The 15641-nt window shown below is 44.0% G+C and overlaps 1 protein-coding gene across 4 annotated transcripts in view; it reads right to left on the bottom strand.

Moving 5' to 3' along the window:
- The window catches only part of LOC124131953 (protein unc-13 homolog D-like), a 75927-nt gene that overhangs the window by 28889 nt on the left and 31397 nt on the right, over positions 1–15641 (bottom strand). For 3 of the 4 annotated variants that reach the window (XM_048396437.1, XM_048396438.1, XM_048396435.1), the window contains exons 2-5: positions 5880–5987; positions 2744–2803; positions 2568–2640; positions 1512–1749 (exon numbers count right to left, since the gene is read on the bottom strand). In XM_048396437.1, the coding sequence (XP_048252394.1) occupies positions 1512–1749; positions 2568–2640; positions 2744–2803; positions 5880–5987 (479 nt within the window). Of the gene's footprint in view, positions 1–1511; positions 1750–2567; positions 2641–2743; positions 2804–5879; positions 5988–15460; positions 15558–15641 lie in introns of those variants that run through there. The other variant, XM_048396439.1, reaches the window with a different exon arrangement.

Below are 15641 nucleotides of genomic sequence, written 5' to 3' on the forward strand. Positions count from 1 at the left end.
TCTTACATAAGGCGTGCTGTTGGTAGCCTAGTGGTTAAAGCGTTCGCTCATTATACCGAATAGGGTAATATGTGTCTCCGCCGTGATATTGCATGACTATTGCTGTAAACGGAGTAACACCATACATACTCCATCCTCACCCAGTGATTGATTCTTGATATTTGGCTACAAGGACATCACTTCCATACTGACCACGTTCTATCACAGACATTGGTTTCTCATATTTGGCGACTAGGACATAACTTTCTTAGACCACATCCTATGCCAGACATTGATTCCTGGTATTCGAACTACTAGGACATCAGTTCCATACTGACCACATCCTATGCCAGACATTGATTCCTGGTATTTGAGCTACTAGGACATCACTTACATACTGACCACGTCCTGTCCCAGACATTGATTCCTGGTATTTGAGCTACTAGGACATCACTTCCATACTGACCACGTCCTATACCAGACATTGATTCCTGGTATTTGAGCTACTAGGACATCACTTCCGTACTAACCACGTCCAATACCAGACTTTGATTCCTGGTATTTGAGCTATTAGGACATCACTTCCATACTGACCATGTCCTATCCCAGACTTTGATTCCTTGACTAAAGATTACTACCTTGGCAGAGCGTCTCTTTGACCAAAAGAGTGTAATGTTACAATAACACATGCCCGACATTGAACAGTTTTTCACTTTGGATTACCTTCGAATATTTTTGATCGAATCCCAATTCTTGGTAAAATATTATTTTTCTTATTATATATTGTTTTCCGGACGTCTATTTGTTGTAATATATTTTGTTTGACTCATTCCACTTCAGCTATTGAATTGAGGGTTTTAATTGATTTCATGGTATATCGATAGGTAATTTATTGTCAAAACGAAGTAAAACCCATTTATCGCTATCAATCAAACGCAAATGAACAGGCAAGTTATTAACGAAAATACATATTCACCTTATAATGATCATGATTAAAAGTTCATATTACAAATGTCAAACGATAATGACAATATGAACTCAATTTCATTAGGTTGATAGTTGAAAGTATTCATTGCCCTTTATGTAAGGGGAGATGATGTAAATTGGAGAATATACTATCGGCGGGGCAGGAGATTCTTACCCTTTTCGCGAACACCAGGTGTCATTTCTGACAGTCAGTGCGTTCACATAATTTCCAACAATATTTTGCCTTTTAAGCCCATAGGAAACTGTTGCGGTAAATAATTGAGACAGGTTATTCTCTGGCAGTGACGTTTTATATTTATATATATGATCTGTTACTACAAATCACAATCAGGACGACCCTGGGTTCGAACCCATGACTCTGTGGCACTTTGGGGCGTCCTAGACCAATAACCCACCAGTGTCCATGTAAATAGGTACTATGCAAATGGTGTGACAACACATAGGAATGGTGATCTTCAACACAGCTGGCATATGCTTGCCATTGCGGTCTTAAAACTCAGGTTAGTGTTCAAAAGAGAAGCAGATGATGATTTAAGTGAACTCACAAGTAGAACTCTTCATTCCACTTTGGCTGAGCGAATCCCCTCGCCGTCTGAGATCGAAGCACATCACTTCCGTAATCTTGTGAGCTGGATCGTGGTGGAAGGTGTCTGCGTGAAGGAAGTGGACTATTCCTCGGGGAGGAACGAGGGGAGACTTTTGGGGATGCTATTGGGGAATACCTGCTGTTCTTGGTAGGGTTCACAATGGTGAGGATACAGTAAGGGTTGCACTCGGACTGCACTGCAAGAGAATTGACAGGATTAGTCTTACAGCTGTGAACTCTCGCGACTTGTCTCATTGGTGCGCATAACATATGTCATGATACATCATTCTTGGAAGATGTTCGAGAGTTTCCTCCCATTGAACCCACATGTTTGTGTGTGTCCCTGTATCCCCTACTCGAGGGCCTGTTCGTAGCCTCATCCTGTGAAGGTTTCTTTGAATCCTCTACTGGTCTTGTCCATGGAACAGACGTGTAGGTTTATATGAATCCCTTATCAGAGGTCGAGTTTATAGAACCCTCATGTGTAGGTTTGTATGAATCCCCTACTAGAGGTCCTGTTCATCGGACACACATGCATGTTTGTATGAATCCCCTCCTAGAGGACGTGTTCTTGAAACCAACATGTGTAGGTTTGTATGAATCCCCTATTAGAGGTCGTGTTCATGAAGGGGCGGTCGGGGAGCCTAGTGGTTAAAGCGTTCGCTCGTCACGCCGAAGACCCGGGTTCGATTCCCGACATGGGTACATTGTGTGAAGCCCATTTCTGGTGTCCCCCGCCGTGATATTGCTGGAATATTGCTAAAAGCGGCGTAAAACCATACTCACCCACTCGTGTTCATGAAACCAACATGTGTAGGTTTGTATAAATCCCCAACTAGAGGTCCTGTTCATGAGACCAACATGTAGGATTGTATGAATCCCTACTAGTTCATGAATCCCACGTGATCGAGATTTTTCCAAAGCCTTGCTGGATAACGTTCCATAACTCTGGTATCGCAGGTCGTTCCCATAAAACCACATAGGCAGTTTTGTCTGAATCCACGAGATAACTCACCTTTCGGCGGTTTGTCTGCAACCTTGAGGTTTCGCGCTTCTATCACCGTTGCACATACTTGAATCTTCGTTGGCTGATAATGAAAACGGGAATTAAACACAGACACTAACACTAAATACCAACACGCTCTCTAAAACTGAAAAATTGTTGTTTCTAGATGATGTAAATTTCCTCACCTTATTTTTTGCTTCTTCTCTGATAAAATACTCGTGATCGTCCTGGTCGATTGCAAACACCTGCACAGTGACACGGGGAAACAATTAAGGGTATATTCTAACATATAATGCATCATTCTGTTTGTTTCTTTGAGGGAGCATTAGAAGTTTAAATTTAATTAAAATAATTAACTTAAATTTCTTAATTTATTTTAAACAGTTCAGCACATGGAAGATTTATTCGATGAGAACAAGAATCACATTTTTTTCAACTGGTATTTTCGTAAATGGTGTATAATATTGACTATCATAAGAGGATCTATTCAAACTGAGATGTATTCTCAGTGAACATTTGCCAACTATACCGGCAAGTGCTATTGTTCGACCTATGCTCAGTGGTGTTTACAATACGGTGGAATGTGACCAGTATCCAGGTCAGACACCATGTATGTACATATTGACATAACATATATCTACTGATGTGAGCTACCTGCCCCATTTGACGTGACATCCCACCCGGATCTGATAAGACCTACCTCCCCGATCTGATGTGACCTACCTCCCGGATCTGTTGAGACCTTCCTCCCCGATCTGATGTGACCTACCTCCCGGATCTGATGTGACCTACCATCCGGATCTGATGTGACCTACCACCCGGATCTGATGTGACCTACCTGCCCAATTTGACGTGACCTACCACCCGGATCTGATGTGACCTACCTCCCCGATCTGATGTGACCTACCTCCCCGATCTGATCTGACCTACCTCCCCGATCTGATGTGACCTACCACCCGGATCTGATGTGACCTACCACCCGGATCTGAAGTGACCTACCTCCCCGATCTGATGTGACCTACCTCCCCGATCTGATGTGACCTACCTCCCCGATCTGATCTATCCTACCTCCCCGATCTGATGTGACCTACCACCCGGATCTGATGTGACCTACCTCCCCGATCTGATGTGACCTACCTCCCGGATCTGATGTGACCTACCTCCCCGATCTGATGTGACCTACCACCCGGATCTGATATGACCTACCACCCCGATCTGATGGGACCTACCTCCCCGATCTGATGTGACCTACCTCCCCGATCTGATGTGACCTACCTCCCCGATCTGATGTGACCTACCACCCGGATCTGATGTGACCTACCACCCGGATCTGAAGTGACCTACCTCCCCGATCTGATGTGACCTACCTCCCCGATCTGATGTGACCTACCTCCCCGATCTGATGTGACCTACCTCCCCGATCTGATGTGACCTACCACCCGGATCTGATGTGACCTACCACCCCGATCTGATGGGACCTACCTCCCCGATCTGATATGATCTGCCACACGGATCTGATGTGACCTACCTCCCGGATCTGATCTGACCTACCTCCCCGATCTGATGTTACCAACCTCCCCGATCTGATGTGACCTACCTCCCCGATCTGATGTGACCTACCACCCGTATTTGATGTGACCTACCACCCGGATCTAATGTGACCTACCTGCCCCATTTGACGTGACCTACCACCCGGATCTGATGTGACCTACCTCCCGTATCTGATCTGACCAACCTCCCCGATCTGATGGGACCTACCACCTGGATCTGATGTGACCTACCTGCCCCATTTGACGTGACCTACCTCCCCGATCTGATGTGACCTACCTCCCGTTTCTGATCTGACCAACCTCCCCGATCTGATGGGACCTACCACCTGGATCTGATGTGACCAACCTCCCGGATCTGATGTGACTTACCTCCCCGATCTGATGTGACCTACCACTCGGATCTGATGTGACCTACCATCCCGATCTGATATGACCTACCACCCGGATCTGATGTGACCTACCTCCCGGATCTGATGTGACCTACCTCCCCGAGCTGATGTGACCTACCACCCGGATCTAAAGTGACCTACCTCCCGGATCTGATGTGACCTACCTCCCGTATCTGATCTGACCAACCTCCTCGATCTGATGTGATCTACCTCCCCGATCTGATGTGACCTACCACCCCGATCTGATGTGACCTACCACCCCGATCTGATGTGACCTACCACCCCGATCTGATGGGACCTACCACCCGGATCTGATGTGACCTACCTCCCGGATCTGGTGTGACCTACCTCCCCGATCTGATGGGACCTACCACCCGGATGTGATGTGACCTTCCACTCGGATCTGATGTGACATACCTCCCCGAACTGATATGATCTACCACACGGATCTGATATGACCTACCTCCCGGATCTGGTATAACCTACTTCCCAGACCTGATGTGACCTACTTCCCCAACCTGATGTGACCTACCTCCCCAACCTGATGTGACCATGCTCCCCGATCCAATTAGACTCCCTCTCCCTCTCAACGTGCCCCCTCCGTAGTGCCCCCTCCGTAGAGCCCATCGGTAGTGTCTCCTCCGTAGTTCCCCCTCTGTAGAGCCCCCCTGTAGTGTCCCCTCTGTAGTGTCCCCCCTGTAGAGCCCCTCTGTAGTGTCCCCTCTGTAGTGCCCCCTCCGTAGTTCCCCCTCTGTAGTGTCCCCTCCGTAGTTCCCCCTCTGTAGTGTCCCCTCCGTAGTTCCCCCTCTGTAGAGCCCCCCATGTAGTGCCCCCTCTGTAGTGTCCCCCCTGTAGAGCCCCCCTGTAGTGCCCCCCTGTAGTGCCTCCTCTGTAGTGCCCCCTCTGTAGCGGCCCTCTGTAGAGCCCCTCTGTTGAGCCCCCTCTTTAGTGTCCCCCCTGTAGCGCCCCTCTGTAGTGCCCCCTCTGTAGTGCCCCCTCTGTAGTGCCCCCTCCGTAGTTCCCCCTCTGTAGAGCCCCCCTGTAGTGTCCCCTCTGTAGTGTTCCCCCTGTAGTGTCCCCCCTGTAGAGCCCCTCTGTAGTGTCCCCTCTGTAGTGCCCCCTCCGTAGTTCCCCCTCTGTAGAGCCCCCTTGTAGTGCCCCCTCTGTAGTGTCCCCCCTGTAGAGCCCCCCTGTAGTGCCCCCCTGTAGTGCCCCCTCTGTAGTGCCCCCTCTGTAGTGCCCCCTCTGTAGAGCCCCCTCTGTAGAGCCCCCTCTGTAGTGTCCCCCCTGTAGAGCCCCCCTGTAGTGCCCCCTCTGTAGTGCCCCCTCTGTAGCGGCCCTCTGTAGAGCCCCTCTGTAGAGCCCCCTCTGTAGAGCCCCACCTGTCTGAGATGATCCACCAGGTCCCCGGGACGGAGCCCGATCTCCGAGTCAGGGGTGCCGAGTGGATGAAGGAGGCTGCGCAATAGACCCCGAAACAAAGCCTCGTTCTGGGGGAAAGAAAACAACCGCATTCCTATATGTGGTACTGTATATCTGTATGGCTATGTTAACTGAACGTGTGACGTCATTATTAGTAGCAGATCACCTGGTTATCAAACATGAATACAACCACAGTAGCCCCGGCATTTACTATGTGCATATTACACTCCGGAAGTATATAAAATATATTAGCTGCGCGGGCACTGCAGTTAATTTCCGGTTTATAAACAATCATTATAACAACAGTGTAACAACGGTATAATCACGACATTAAATATCTGTAACAACAATGTTGCAATACTGTGACAAGACTGCGACAACAACGGTATAATTGTTGCGCCAATACAACAATACTATAACAATACTGTAACAATCCTGGAATAACACTGTAACAATGTAACTATGCTGTCACCACACTGAAAGGACAATGTAGCAACACTGTTCGTTTGTTTGTTTGTTTAACAACGGACTCAGCAATATTCCAGCTATATGACGGCGGTCTTTAAATAATCGAGTCTAGATCAAACAATCCAGTGATTAACATCATGAGCATCGATCCACGCTATTCGGATGCGATGATTTTCATCAACCAAGTCAGCGAGCCTGACCACCTGATCCCGTTAGTCGCCTCTTTCGACAAGCATAATCACCTTTTACAACAAGCATGGGTTGCCGAAGACCAATTATACCCCAGATCTTCACGGGTCTCCAACATTGAAAAAATACTGTCACAGCGGTATAGGAACGATGTTACAGAACTGTAGCATCAATCGAAGAATACTAAAATAAGACTGTAACAATGGTGTAGGAACGGTGCAGCATCAATGCAACAATACTGTAACAACGGTGAAACAACAATGCCACGATACTGAAACAACACTATAAGGAAGGTGTAGGAACGACATAGCAACAATGTAACAACACCGAAACAACAGTGAAGTAATAATGTAATAATACTGTAACAACAATCTGTAATAACATTATAACAACACCGAAACAATAGTGTAGTAATAATACTGTAACAACGATCTGGTAACGACGTGAAACATTGTAATAATATTTTAACAACACTATATATAACAACGGCGAAGCAACAATGTAACAATACTGTAACGACACTGTGAAAACGTTATAACAAGACAGTAACAAGGAGGTACTTAAACGTGGGCAACGCTGTAAAGCAATGTAGTGATATTCATATACCTTTGATGTGTCTTCTTTCTACATTACTGTTACATATATACTGAACCGCATAAAAAACGTCACCTCAAGTTACATTCCATGAAACGTTGTTATTTAAATATCTGGGTATTTTTTTGTGAAAGTTTCTAAAATTTAACATTACCTTGTCTGGAAAAATGAAATTTGATGATAAAAGAACAAAGCAGATGACAATTACCGATCGCTCAAACGCATTACAGCAACGGCCATGGTAACCCGATACACATGAGTTCCGGGCAAAAAGGAATGCACATGCGTTCCTCCATTTCTTGCCCTGTAAAATCCACGCAGATCGGATAACGTTCATTCGTTATTAAATGGCTATCACATGCCAAGTGATTGACAAGAAATCAGCGACACCAAGCCCTTGGACGATTGCAAACTGGACAAACCGCCCGGCAAGTAGCCAATGCATTTCAAGTCCACGTAAGGACCATATACAGGCTCCAGCAACGGTACCGAACCACCAACACGACAGATGACCGACCACGTAGTGGAAGACTAAGGGTCACCACCCGACGTCAGGATCGTCAGACTGTGCGACAGCATCTTAAAGATCGCTTTGTTACTGCTGCGGAAACTGCTCGACACACCACGGGGACACACCAGCGACTCATTAGTGCGGACACCGTGCGTCGACGATTGACGAGCAGACACTTCAACTATCACAGGCCACACCGAGGACCCATTCTGACACCACGTCATCGCCGGGACCGTCTTCAGTGGGCAACACAACACCAGCATTGGTGCCACCAGCAGTGGAGAAGAGGCTTCTTCTCAGACGAGAGCCGTTAATGTATCTCAACAGCAGATGGCAGAGGGAGAGTCTGGCGACGCCGTGGGGAACGTTATTCGGATGCTTGTGTTGTTGAGAGAGACTCGTGGGATGGTCCGAGCATCATGGTGTGGGGTGGAATTGGTCTTGCACAGAGGGTCGGCCCTGTGGTCTTCCAGATCATCGGTCCAGGTAGAGGCAATGGTGTCACAGCAGTTCTGAACATTGATCAAATCCTGAGACCACACGCCATACCTCATTTGGCACGTCGCCGCAACCACGAGTTTCAGCATGATAACATCCGCACTACGACAGAAACAAGAGACTTCCTCCAGCAGAATGGCATCAGAACCATGAAGTGGCCTGTCCTCAGTCCCGATTTAAATCCCATTGAGCACCTGTGGGACGAGATTCAAAGACAGCTGAATGACGCCCGACCAAGGCCGACAACTGCAGCTGAACTGCGTCAGGCGTTCCTCAGAGTGTGGGCTCAAGTGCCTATGGCCTTCATCAATCGCCTCATCAATTCCATTTATCGACGTTGCACGGCAGTCATTAGTGCATATGGCGGACACACGAGATACTGACTTGTAATGCCATTTTCTCAGAGACATAGTGTTGTGTTTCACATCTGGCACTTTAATTTTAACCTTGATGATCAGTTTTGCCAAGTTTTTTTTTTTTAATATGTCTCAAAGTATGTTTACAGTGTTTGGACAAATAAGGTTTCTCATATATTTATCCATGATGACGTTTCTTTTGCGGTTCAGTATATATATATACAACTACTGACATTACTGAAATATGAGTAAATTTGAGTAAATCAGTATATAAAATGGATTTACTCAAATTTCAGCAATGTCAGTGATTAATTTGATTTTAGTTTCAGAAAAACGGTAGTTTCGGGCAGAAAAAGTATGCAAGGCAATCACTCTAAAAATACACTACATTACATTAAGAAGATATGTGTCTTATTTCAAAGATCAAAGAATGACCAAGGCTTTAACCGTTATATGTAACGAAAAATGGAAAAATCACATTTGCTTCAACCAATAATATCAGTATACGAACTAAATGACGTATTTAACCGACAAATAATGCTATGTGGACTTCAATCTGATTTATTTATTAGATCATGACAATAATAACAACATTGAAACGTGTATGTGTTAACATGTAGAGAATCACTAGGGATGTACGAGGCACCGCGTATAAGTATATATGTGTACCGACATATTTAATTTGGAAGCTCCGAGTCGTGTAACCCACAATCGTTTTTTTTATATTAAAATGTAGAGATAAATGGGTATCTCCCGATCACAAGCAGAGATACCAGCTTACTCAGTCTACTGACCGAACTACGTCACACAAAACCGTCTCTGACGTCATTAACGTTGGATGATGTCATCTTTATGTAATGGCCACAATGCGTTGACGTGACACGTTGCTGTGGGCGGCTTCGCAGTCAAAGAAAACACAGGAACAATTGCCAGTAGCTAGCAAATCAGCTCACAGTAAACGATATAATGTTCAGTGAGATTTACTGAAAATGATTGTACCGATATTTGTTTCTTGCATTTCTTGACATCATCAACCATACTTTCTTTTGCCCGGCAGTTTATATAGAGACGGTCATAGAGACGTAATAAAGTTAATACGAACTCAAGTAAATCTAAAGTAAAAGCTACGTATGTGTGTGTTACGACACGAGATCCAGTGACGTATATGTGTGTCACTACATGAGACCCAGTAACGTATGTGTGTGTGTTACTACACGAGATCCAGTAACCTATGTGTGTGTTACTACACGAGATCCAGTAACCTATGTGTGTGTGTTACTACACGAGATCCAGTAACGTATATGTGTTACTACATGAGATCCAGTAACGTATATGTGTGTCACTACACGAGATCCAGTAACCTATGTGTGTGTGTTACTACACGAGATCCAGTAACGTATATGTGTTACTACATGAGATCCAGTAACCTATGGGTGTTACTACATGGGATCCAGTAACCTATGTGTGTGTGTTACTACACGAGATCCAGTAACCTATGTGTGTGTGTTACTACATGAGACCCAGTAACCTATGTGTGTTACTACATGAGACCCAGTAACCTATGTGCGTTACTACATGAGACCCAGTAACGTATGTGTGTTACTACATGAGATCCAGTAACGTATATGTGTGTCACTACACGAGATCCAGTAACCTATGTGTGTGTGTTACTACACGAGATCCAGTAACGTATATGTGTTACTACATGAGATCCAGTAACCTATGGGTGTTACTACATGAGATCCAGTAACCTATGTGTGTGTGTTACTACACGAGATCCAGTAACGTATATGTGTTACTACATGAGATCCAGTAACCTATGGGTGTTACTACATGAGATCCAGTAACCTATGTGTGTGTGTTACTACACGAGATCCAGTAACCTATGTGTGTGTGTTACTACATGAGACCCAGTAACCTATGTGTGTTACTACATGAGACCCAGTAACCTATGTGTGTTACTACATGAGACCCAGTAACGTATGTGTGTTACTACATGCGACCCAGTAACCTATGTGTGTGTGTTACTACACGAGATCCAGTAACCTATGTGTGTGTGTTACTGCATGAGATCCAGTAACGTATATGTGTGTCACTACACGAGATCCAGTAACCTATGTGTGTGTGTTACTACACGAGATCCAGTAACGTATATGTGTTACTACATGAGATCCAGTAACCTATGGGTGTTACTACATGGGATCCAGTAACCTATGTGTGTGTGTTACTACACGAGATCCAGTAACCTATGTGTGTGTGTTACTACATGAGACCCAGTAACCTATGTGTGTTACTACATGAGACCCAGTAACCTATGTGTGTTACTACATGAGACCCAGTAACGTATGTGTGTTACTACATGAGATCCAGTAACGTATATGTGTGTCACTACACGAGATCCAGTAACCTATGTGTGTGTGTTACTACACGAGATCCAGTAACGTATATGTGTTACTACATGAGATCCAGTAACGTATGGGTGTTACTACATGAGATCCAGTAACCTATGTGTGTGTGTTACTACACGAGATCCAGTAACCTATGTGTGTGTGTTACTACATGAGACCCAGTAACCTATGTGTGTTACTACATGAGACCCAGTAACCTATGTGTGTTACTACATGAGACCCAGTAACGTATGTGTGTTACTACATGCGACCCAGTAACCTATGTGTGTGTGTTACTACACGAGATCCAGTAACCTATGTGTGTGTGTTACTGCATGAGACCCAGTAACCTATGTGTGTTACTACATGAGACCCAGTAACCTATGTGTGTTACTACATGAGACCCAGTAACCTATGTGTGTTACTACATGAGACCCAGTAACGTATGTGTGTTACTACATGAGACCTAGTACGTATGTATGTTACTACATGCGACCCAGTAACCTATGTGTGTGTGTTACTACATAAGATCCAGTAACGTATATGTGTTACGACATGAGACCCAGTAACGTATGTGTATGTTACTACATGAGATCCAGTAACGTATATGTGTTACGACATGAGATCCAGTAACGTATGTGTGTTACAACATGAGACCCAGTAACGTATGTGTGTTACTACATGAGACCCAGTAACGTATGTGTGTTACTACATGAGATCCAGTAACGTATGTGTCTTACTACATGAGACCCAGTAACGTATGTGTCTTACTACATGAGACCCAGTAACGTATGTGTGTTACTACATGCGAACCAGTGACCTATGTGTGTGTGTTACTAAATGAGATCCAGTAACGTATGTGTGTTACTAAATGAGATCCAGTAACGTATGTGTGTTACTACATGCGACCCAGTAACCTATGTGTGTGTGTTACTAAATGAGATCCAGTAACGTATGTGTGTTACTACATGAGACCCAGTAACCTATGTGTGTTACTACATGAGACCCAGTAACGTATGTGTGTTACTACATGCGAACCAGTGACCTATGTGTGTGTGTTACTAAATGAGATCCAGTAACGTATGTGTGTTACTACATGAGATCCAGTAACGTATGTGTGTTACTACATGAGACCCAGTAACGTATGTGTGTTACTACATGCGACCCAGTAACCTATGTGTGTGTGTTACTAAATGAGATCCAGTAACGTATGTGTGTTACTACATGCGACCCAGTAACGTATGTGTATGTTACTACATGAGATCCATTAACGTATATGTGTTACTACATGAGATCCAGTAACGTATGTGTGTGTTACTACATGCGACCCAGTAACCTATGTGTGTGTGTTACTAAATGAGATCCAGTAACGTATGTATGTTACTACATGAGACCCAGTAACGTATGTGTGTTACTACATGAGACCCAGTAACGTATGTGTGTTACTACATGCGAACCAGTGACCTATGTGTGTGTGTTACTAAATGAGATCCAGTAACGTATGTGTGTTACTACATGAGATCCAGTAACGTATGTGTGTTACTACATGAGACCCAGTAACGTATGTGTGTTACTACATGCGACCCAGTAACGTATGTGTATGTTACTACATGAGATCCAGTAACGTATATGTGTTACTACATGAGATCCAGTAACGTATGTGTGTGTTACTACATGCGACCCAGTAACCTATGTGTGTGTGTTACTAAATGAGATCCAGTAACGTATGTGTGTTACTACATGGGACCCAGTAACGTATGTGTGTTACTACATGAGACCCAGTAACGTATGTGTGTTAGTACATGAGACCCAGTAACGTATGTGTGTGTTACTACATGAGACCCAGTAACCTATGTGTGTGTGTTACTACATGAGACCCAGTAACGTATGTGTGTGTGTGTAACTACATTAGATCCAGTAACGTATGTGTGTTACTACATGAGACCCAGTAACGTATGTGTGTGTGTTACTACATGAGATCGTGTAACGTATATGTGTTACTACATGAGATCCAGTAACGTATGTGTGTATGTTACTACATGAGATCGTGTAACGTATATGTGTTACTTCATGAGATCCAGTAACGTATGTGTGTTACAACATGAGATACAGTAACGTATACATTGTGTTACTACATGTTTAGACACAGTGGCCGCGGCAATCAACTCGGCACATTTATGTTTTCTATGTTAAGAGTGAGTGAGTTTGGTTTTATTCCGCTTTTAGCAATATTCCAGAAATATCACGGCGGGGGACACCAGAAATAGGCTTCGCACATTGTACCCATGTCGGGAATCGAACCCGGATCTTCGGCATGACGAGCGAAAGCTTTAACCACTAGGCTACACGACCGCCCCTCTATGTTAAGAACACATGTCCAAAAGAAGGTTTGACTTTCAAATGTAAATGATTTGACTGAAGTGAAAGGTAAATGGTTTGACTGTAGTAAACGTTCGATGGCTTGACTGTAGTGTAAGTTAAATGATTTGAAAGAACTGAAACGTAAATAGGTTGACTCTAGTGCAAGGCAAATGATTGCCTATAGTGAAAGGTAAATGGTTTGACTGAAGTGAAAGGTAAATGGTTTGACTCTAGTGAAGATAAATGGTTTGACTGTAGTGAAAGGTAAATAGTTTGACTGTAGTGAAAGGCAAATGGTTTGACTGTAGTGAAAGTTAAATGATTTGACAGAAGTGAGAGGTAAATAGTTTCACTGAAGTGAAAGGTAGATAGTCTGACTGTAGTGAAAGGTAAATGGTTTGACTTTAGTGAAAGGCAAATAGCTTGTCCGTAGTGAAAGTCAAATAGCTTGTCTGTAGTGAAAGGCAAATTGTTTGACTATAGTGAAAGGCAAATAGTTTAACTAGTAAAAGGCAAATAGTTTGACTGTAGTGAAAGTTAAATGATTTGACAGAAGTGAAAAGTAAACAGTTTGACTGTAGTGAAATGTTAATGGTTTGACTGAAGTGAAAGGCTAATGGTTTGACTGTAGTGAAAAGCAAATGGTTTGACTGTAGTGAAAGGCAAAAGGTAGGTAAACAAGAGGTATAAATGTCCAAGAAACTGTATAATTTGCACTCTGACGGAGTCCAGCAGTGGACTTTAGCGGAAGGTTCTGAAGGAGGCGTGACACAAATTGTCGAACAGTAAAAGCTGAGCAACACCCAGCTACGTGGGGGGGGGGGGGGGGGGGGCAGCCACCGATGTACAACAGGGCTGCACATGACGTCCAATATGCCGACGAACTGTTATCGTCGACCTCCATTAAAACATCTAAAGATTGTTGCATATTTCTTAATCTACGCTTGCCGAGTTTGTCGTGTGTATCTTGCATTACGTCGGCCGAAGGACACTGATAGCCGGCTTAACGACGATTAGAAGATAGTGTATGGCGACACCTGCTTAAGATGATTTGTTTAACGATTACAGAGGTCACGTGATTCACATCTCAGGTATCTAATGAGGGTTCGTATAACGGACAGTGCATCTGCAAATAAGTCTCTATTCCTCTAATAATAACGAAAATGAACCCATATTGTCTCAATCATTCTTCATGAACACCACAGAGGGTTTGCAACAGGGGATGACTATTCATACTCATTAGAGATTCAGTTTTCAACATTACATATGTCGATGAAGCAACATGAAGGTGATACTTATTTTAAAATAACGAAAATGAACATGTTTTGTCGTTATCATTCTACATGAACCCCACAGGGGTGCGTGAAACAGTGGGTGACAATCTCAGACTCACTTAGAGATAAGGTTTACAACATTACATATGGCGATGAGGCAACATGAAGGTGATACTTATTTTAAAATAACGAAAATGAACATGTTTTGTCGTTATCATTCTAAATGAACACCACAGAGGGTGTGCAACAGGGGATGACTATTTCATACTCATTAGAGATAAAGTTTTCAACATGACATATGGCGATGAGGCAACATGAAGAGGATATGGGAAGGGAGGTGTGACAGGACTCCTGTGCACATGTAGGTGATGCTGGGGAACAGGTGCTACTTCATCATTTAGGCGACCATGGGGATGCCTATTTAGAGTAGATGCCAGGCCACCTGCGCTTGTCATACGAAACCACTTCTAAAATTGATGGGGTATGTGATTTAGTTGGGCGATTACCATGGTCTCCTGACGCGTGGAATATTGACCATAATATCAATCACTTGTCAGGTCAAACTCGAATATTTACAACCCACCGCTATATAGCTAAAATAATATGAGTGTGACATTAAACAACAAACAAATAAACAAACACAAATAATATAGGCAAGCGTGAAAATAGGTACACATGAATGCATGAGACAAATTAAATAACCATGTTAACAAGATGAACTGGTATTCATATTTAAATCATGCGCTTGCAAGACCAGTGATTCGCGGAACCAATGACAACGATACCGTGGAGAAGGACCCCGGGATTCCACGTCAAGGTCTCTGATCAATGCACACATGTCTGCTTCTGTCAGGTTCTTATAGAAACTTAACGAAGTAAGTACCATGAAAATGACACTCTTACCCTTTCCATTAAAAGGAAATACTTTTAAACCGTTGAGCTTCTGCACAGCAAACATGGACGCTAAGGGTGTCTCAAACAGCAACACTGCGTTGCCTGAATACATGATTTATGGGTGCAGTGAAGATGTTTACTCAAGGAACAACTCCTGTGTTGGTGAAAGGTGTGTACTTTGTGTTGAGCT

This window comes from Haliotis rufescens, unplaced genomic scaffold, assembly GCF_023055435.1.
Source record: "Haliotis rufescens isolate VD_foot unplaced genomic scaffold, xgHalRufe1.0.p SCAF_15, whole genome shotgun sequence".
NCBI classification, from domain to species: Eukaryota; Metazoa; Mollusca; class Gastropoda; order Lepetellida; family Haliotidae; genus Haliotis; species Haliotis rufescens.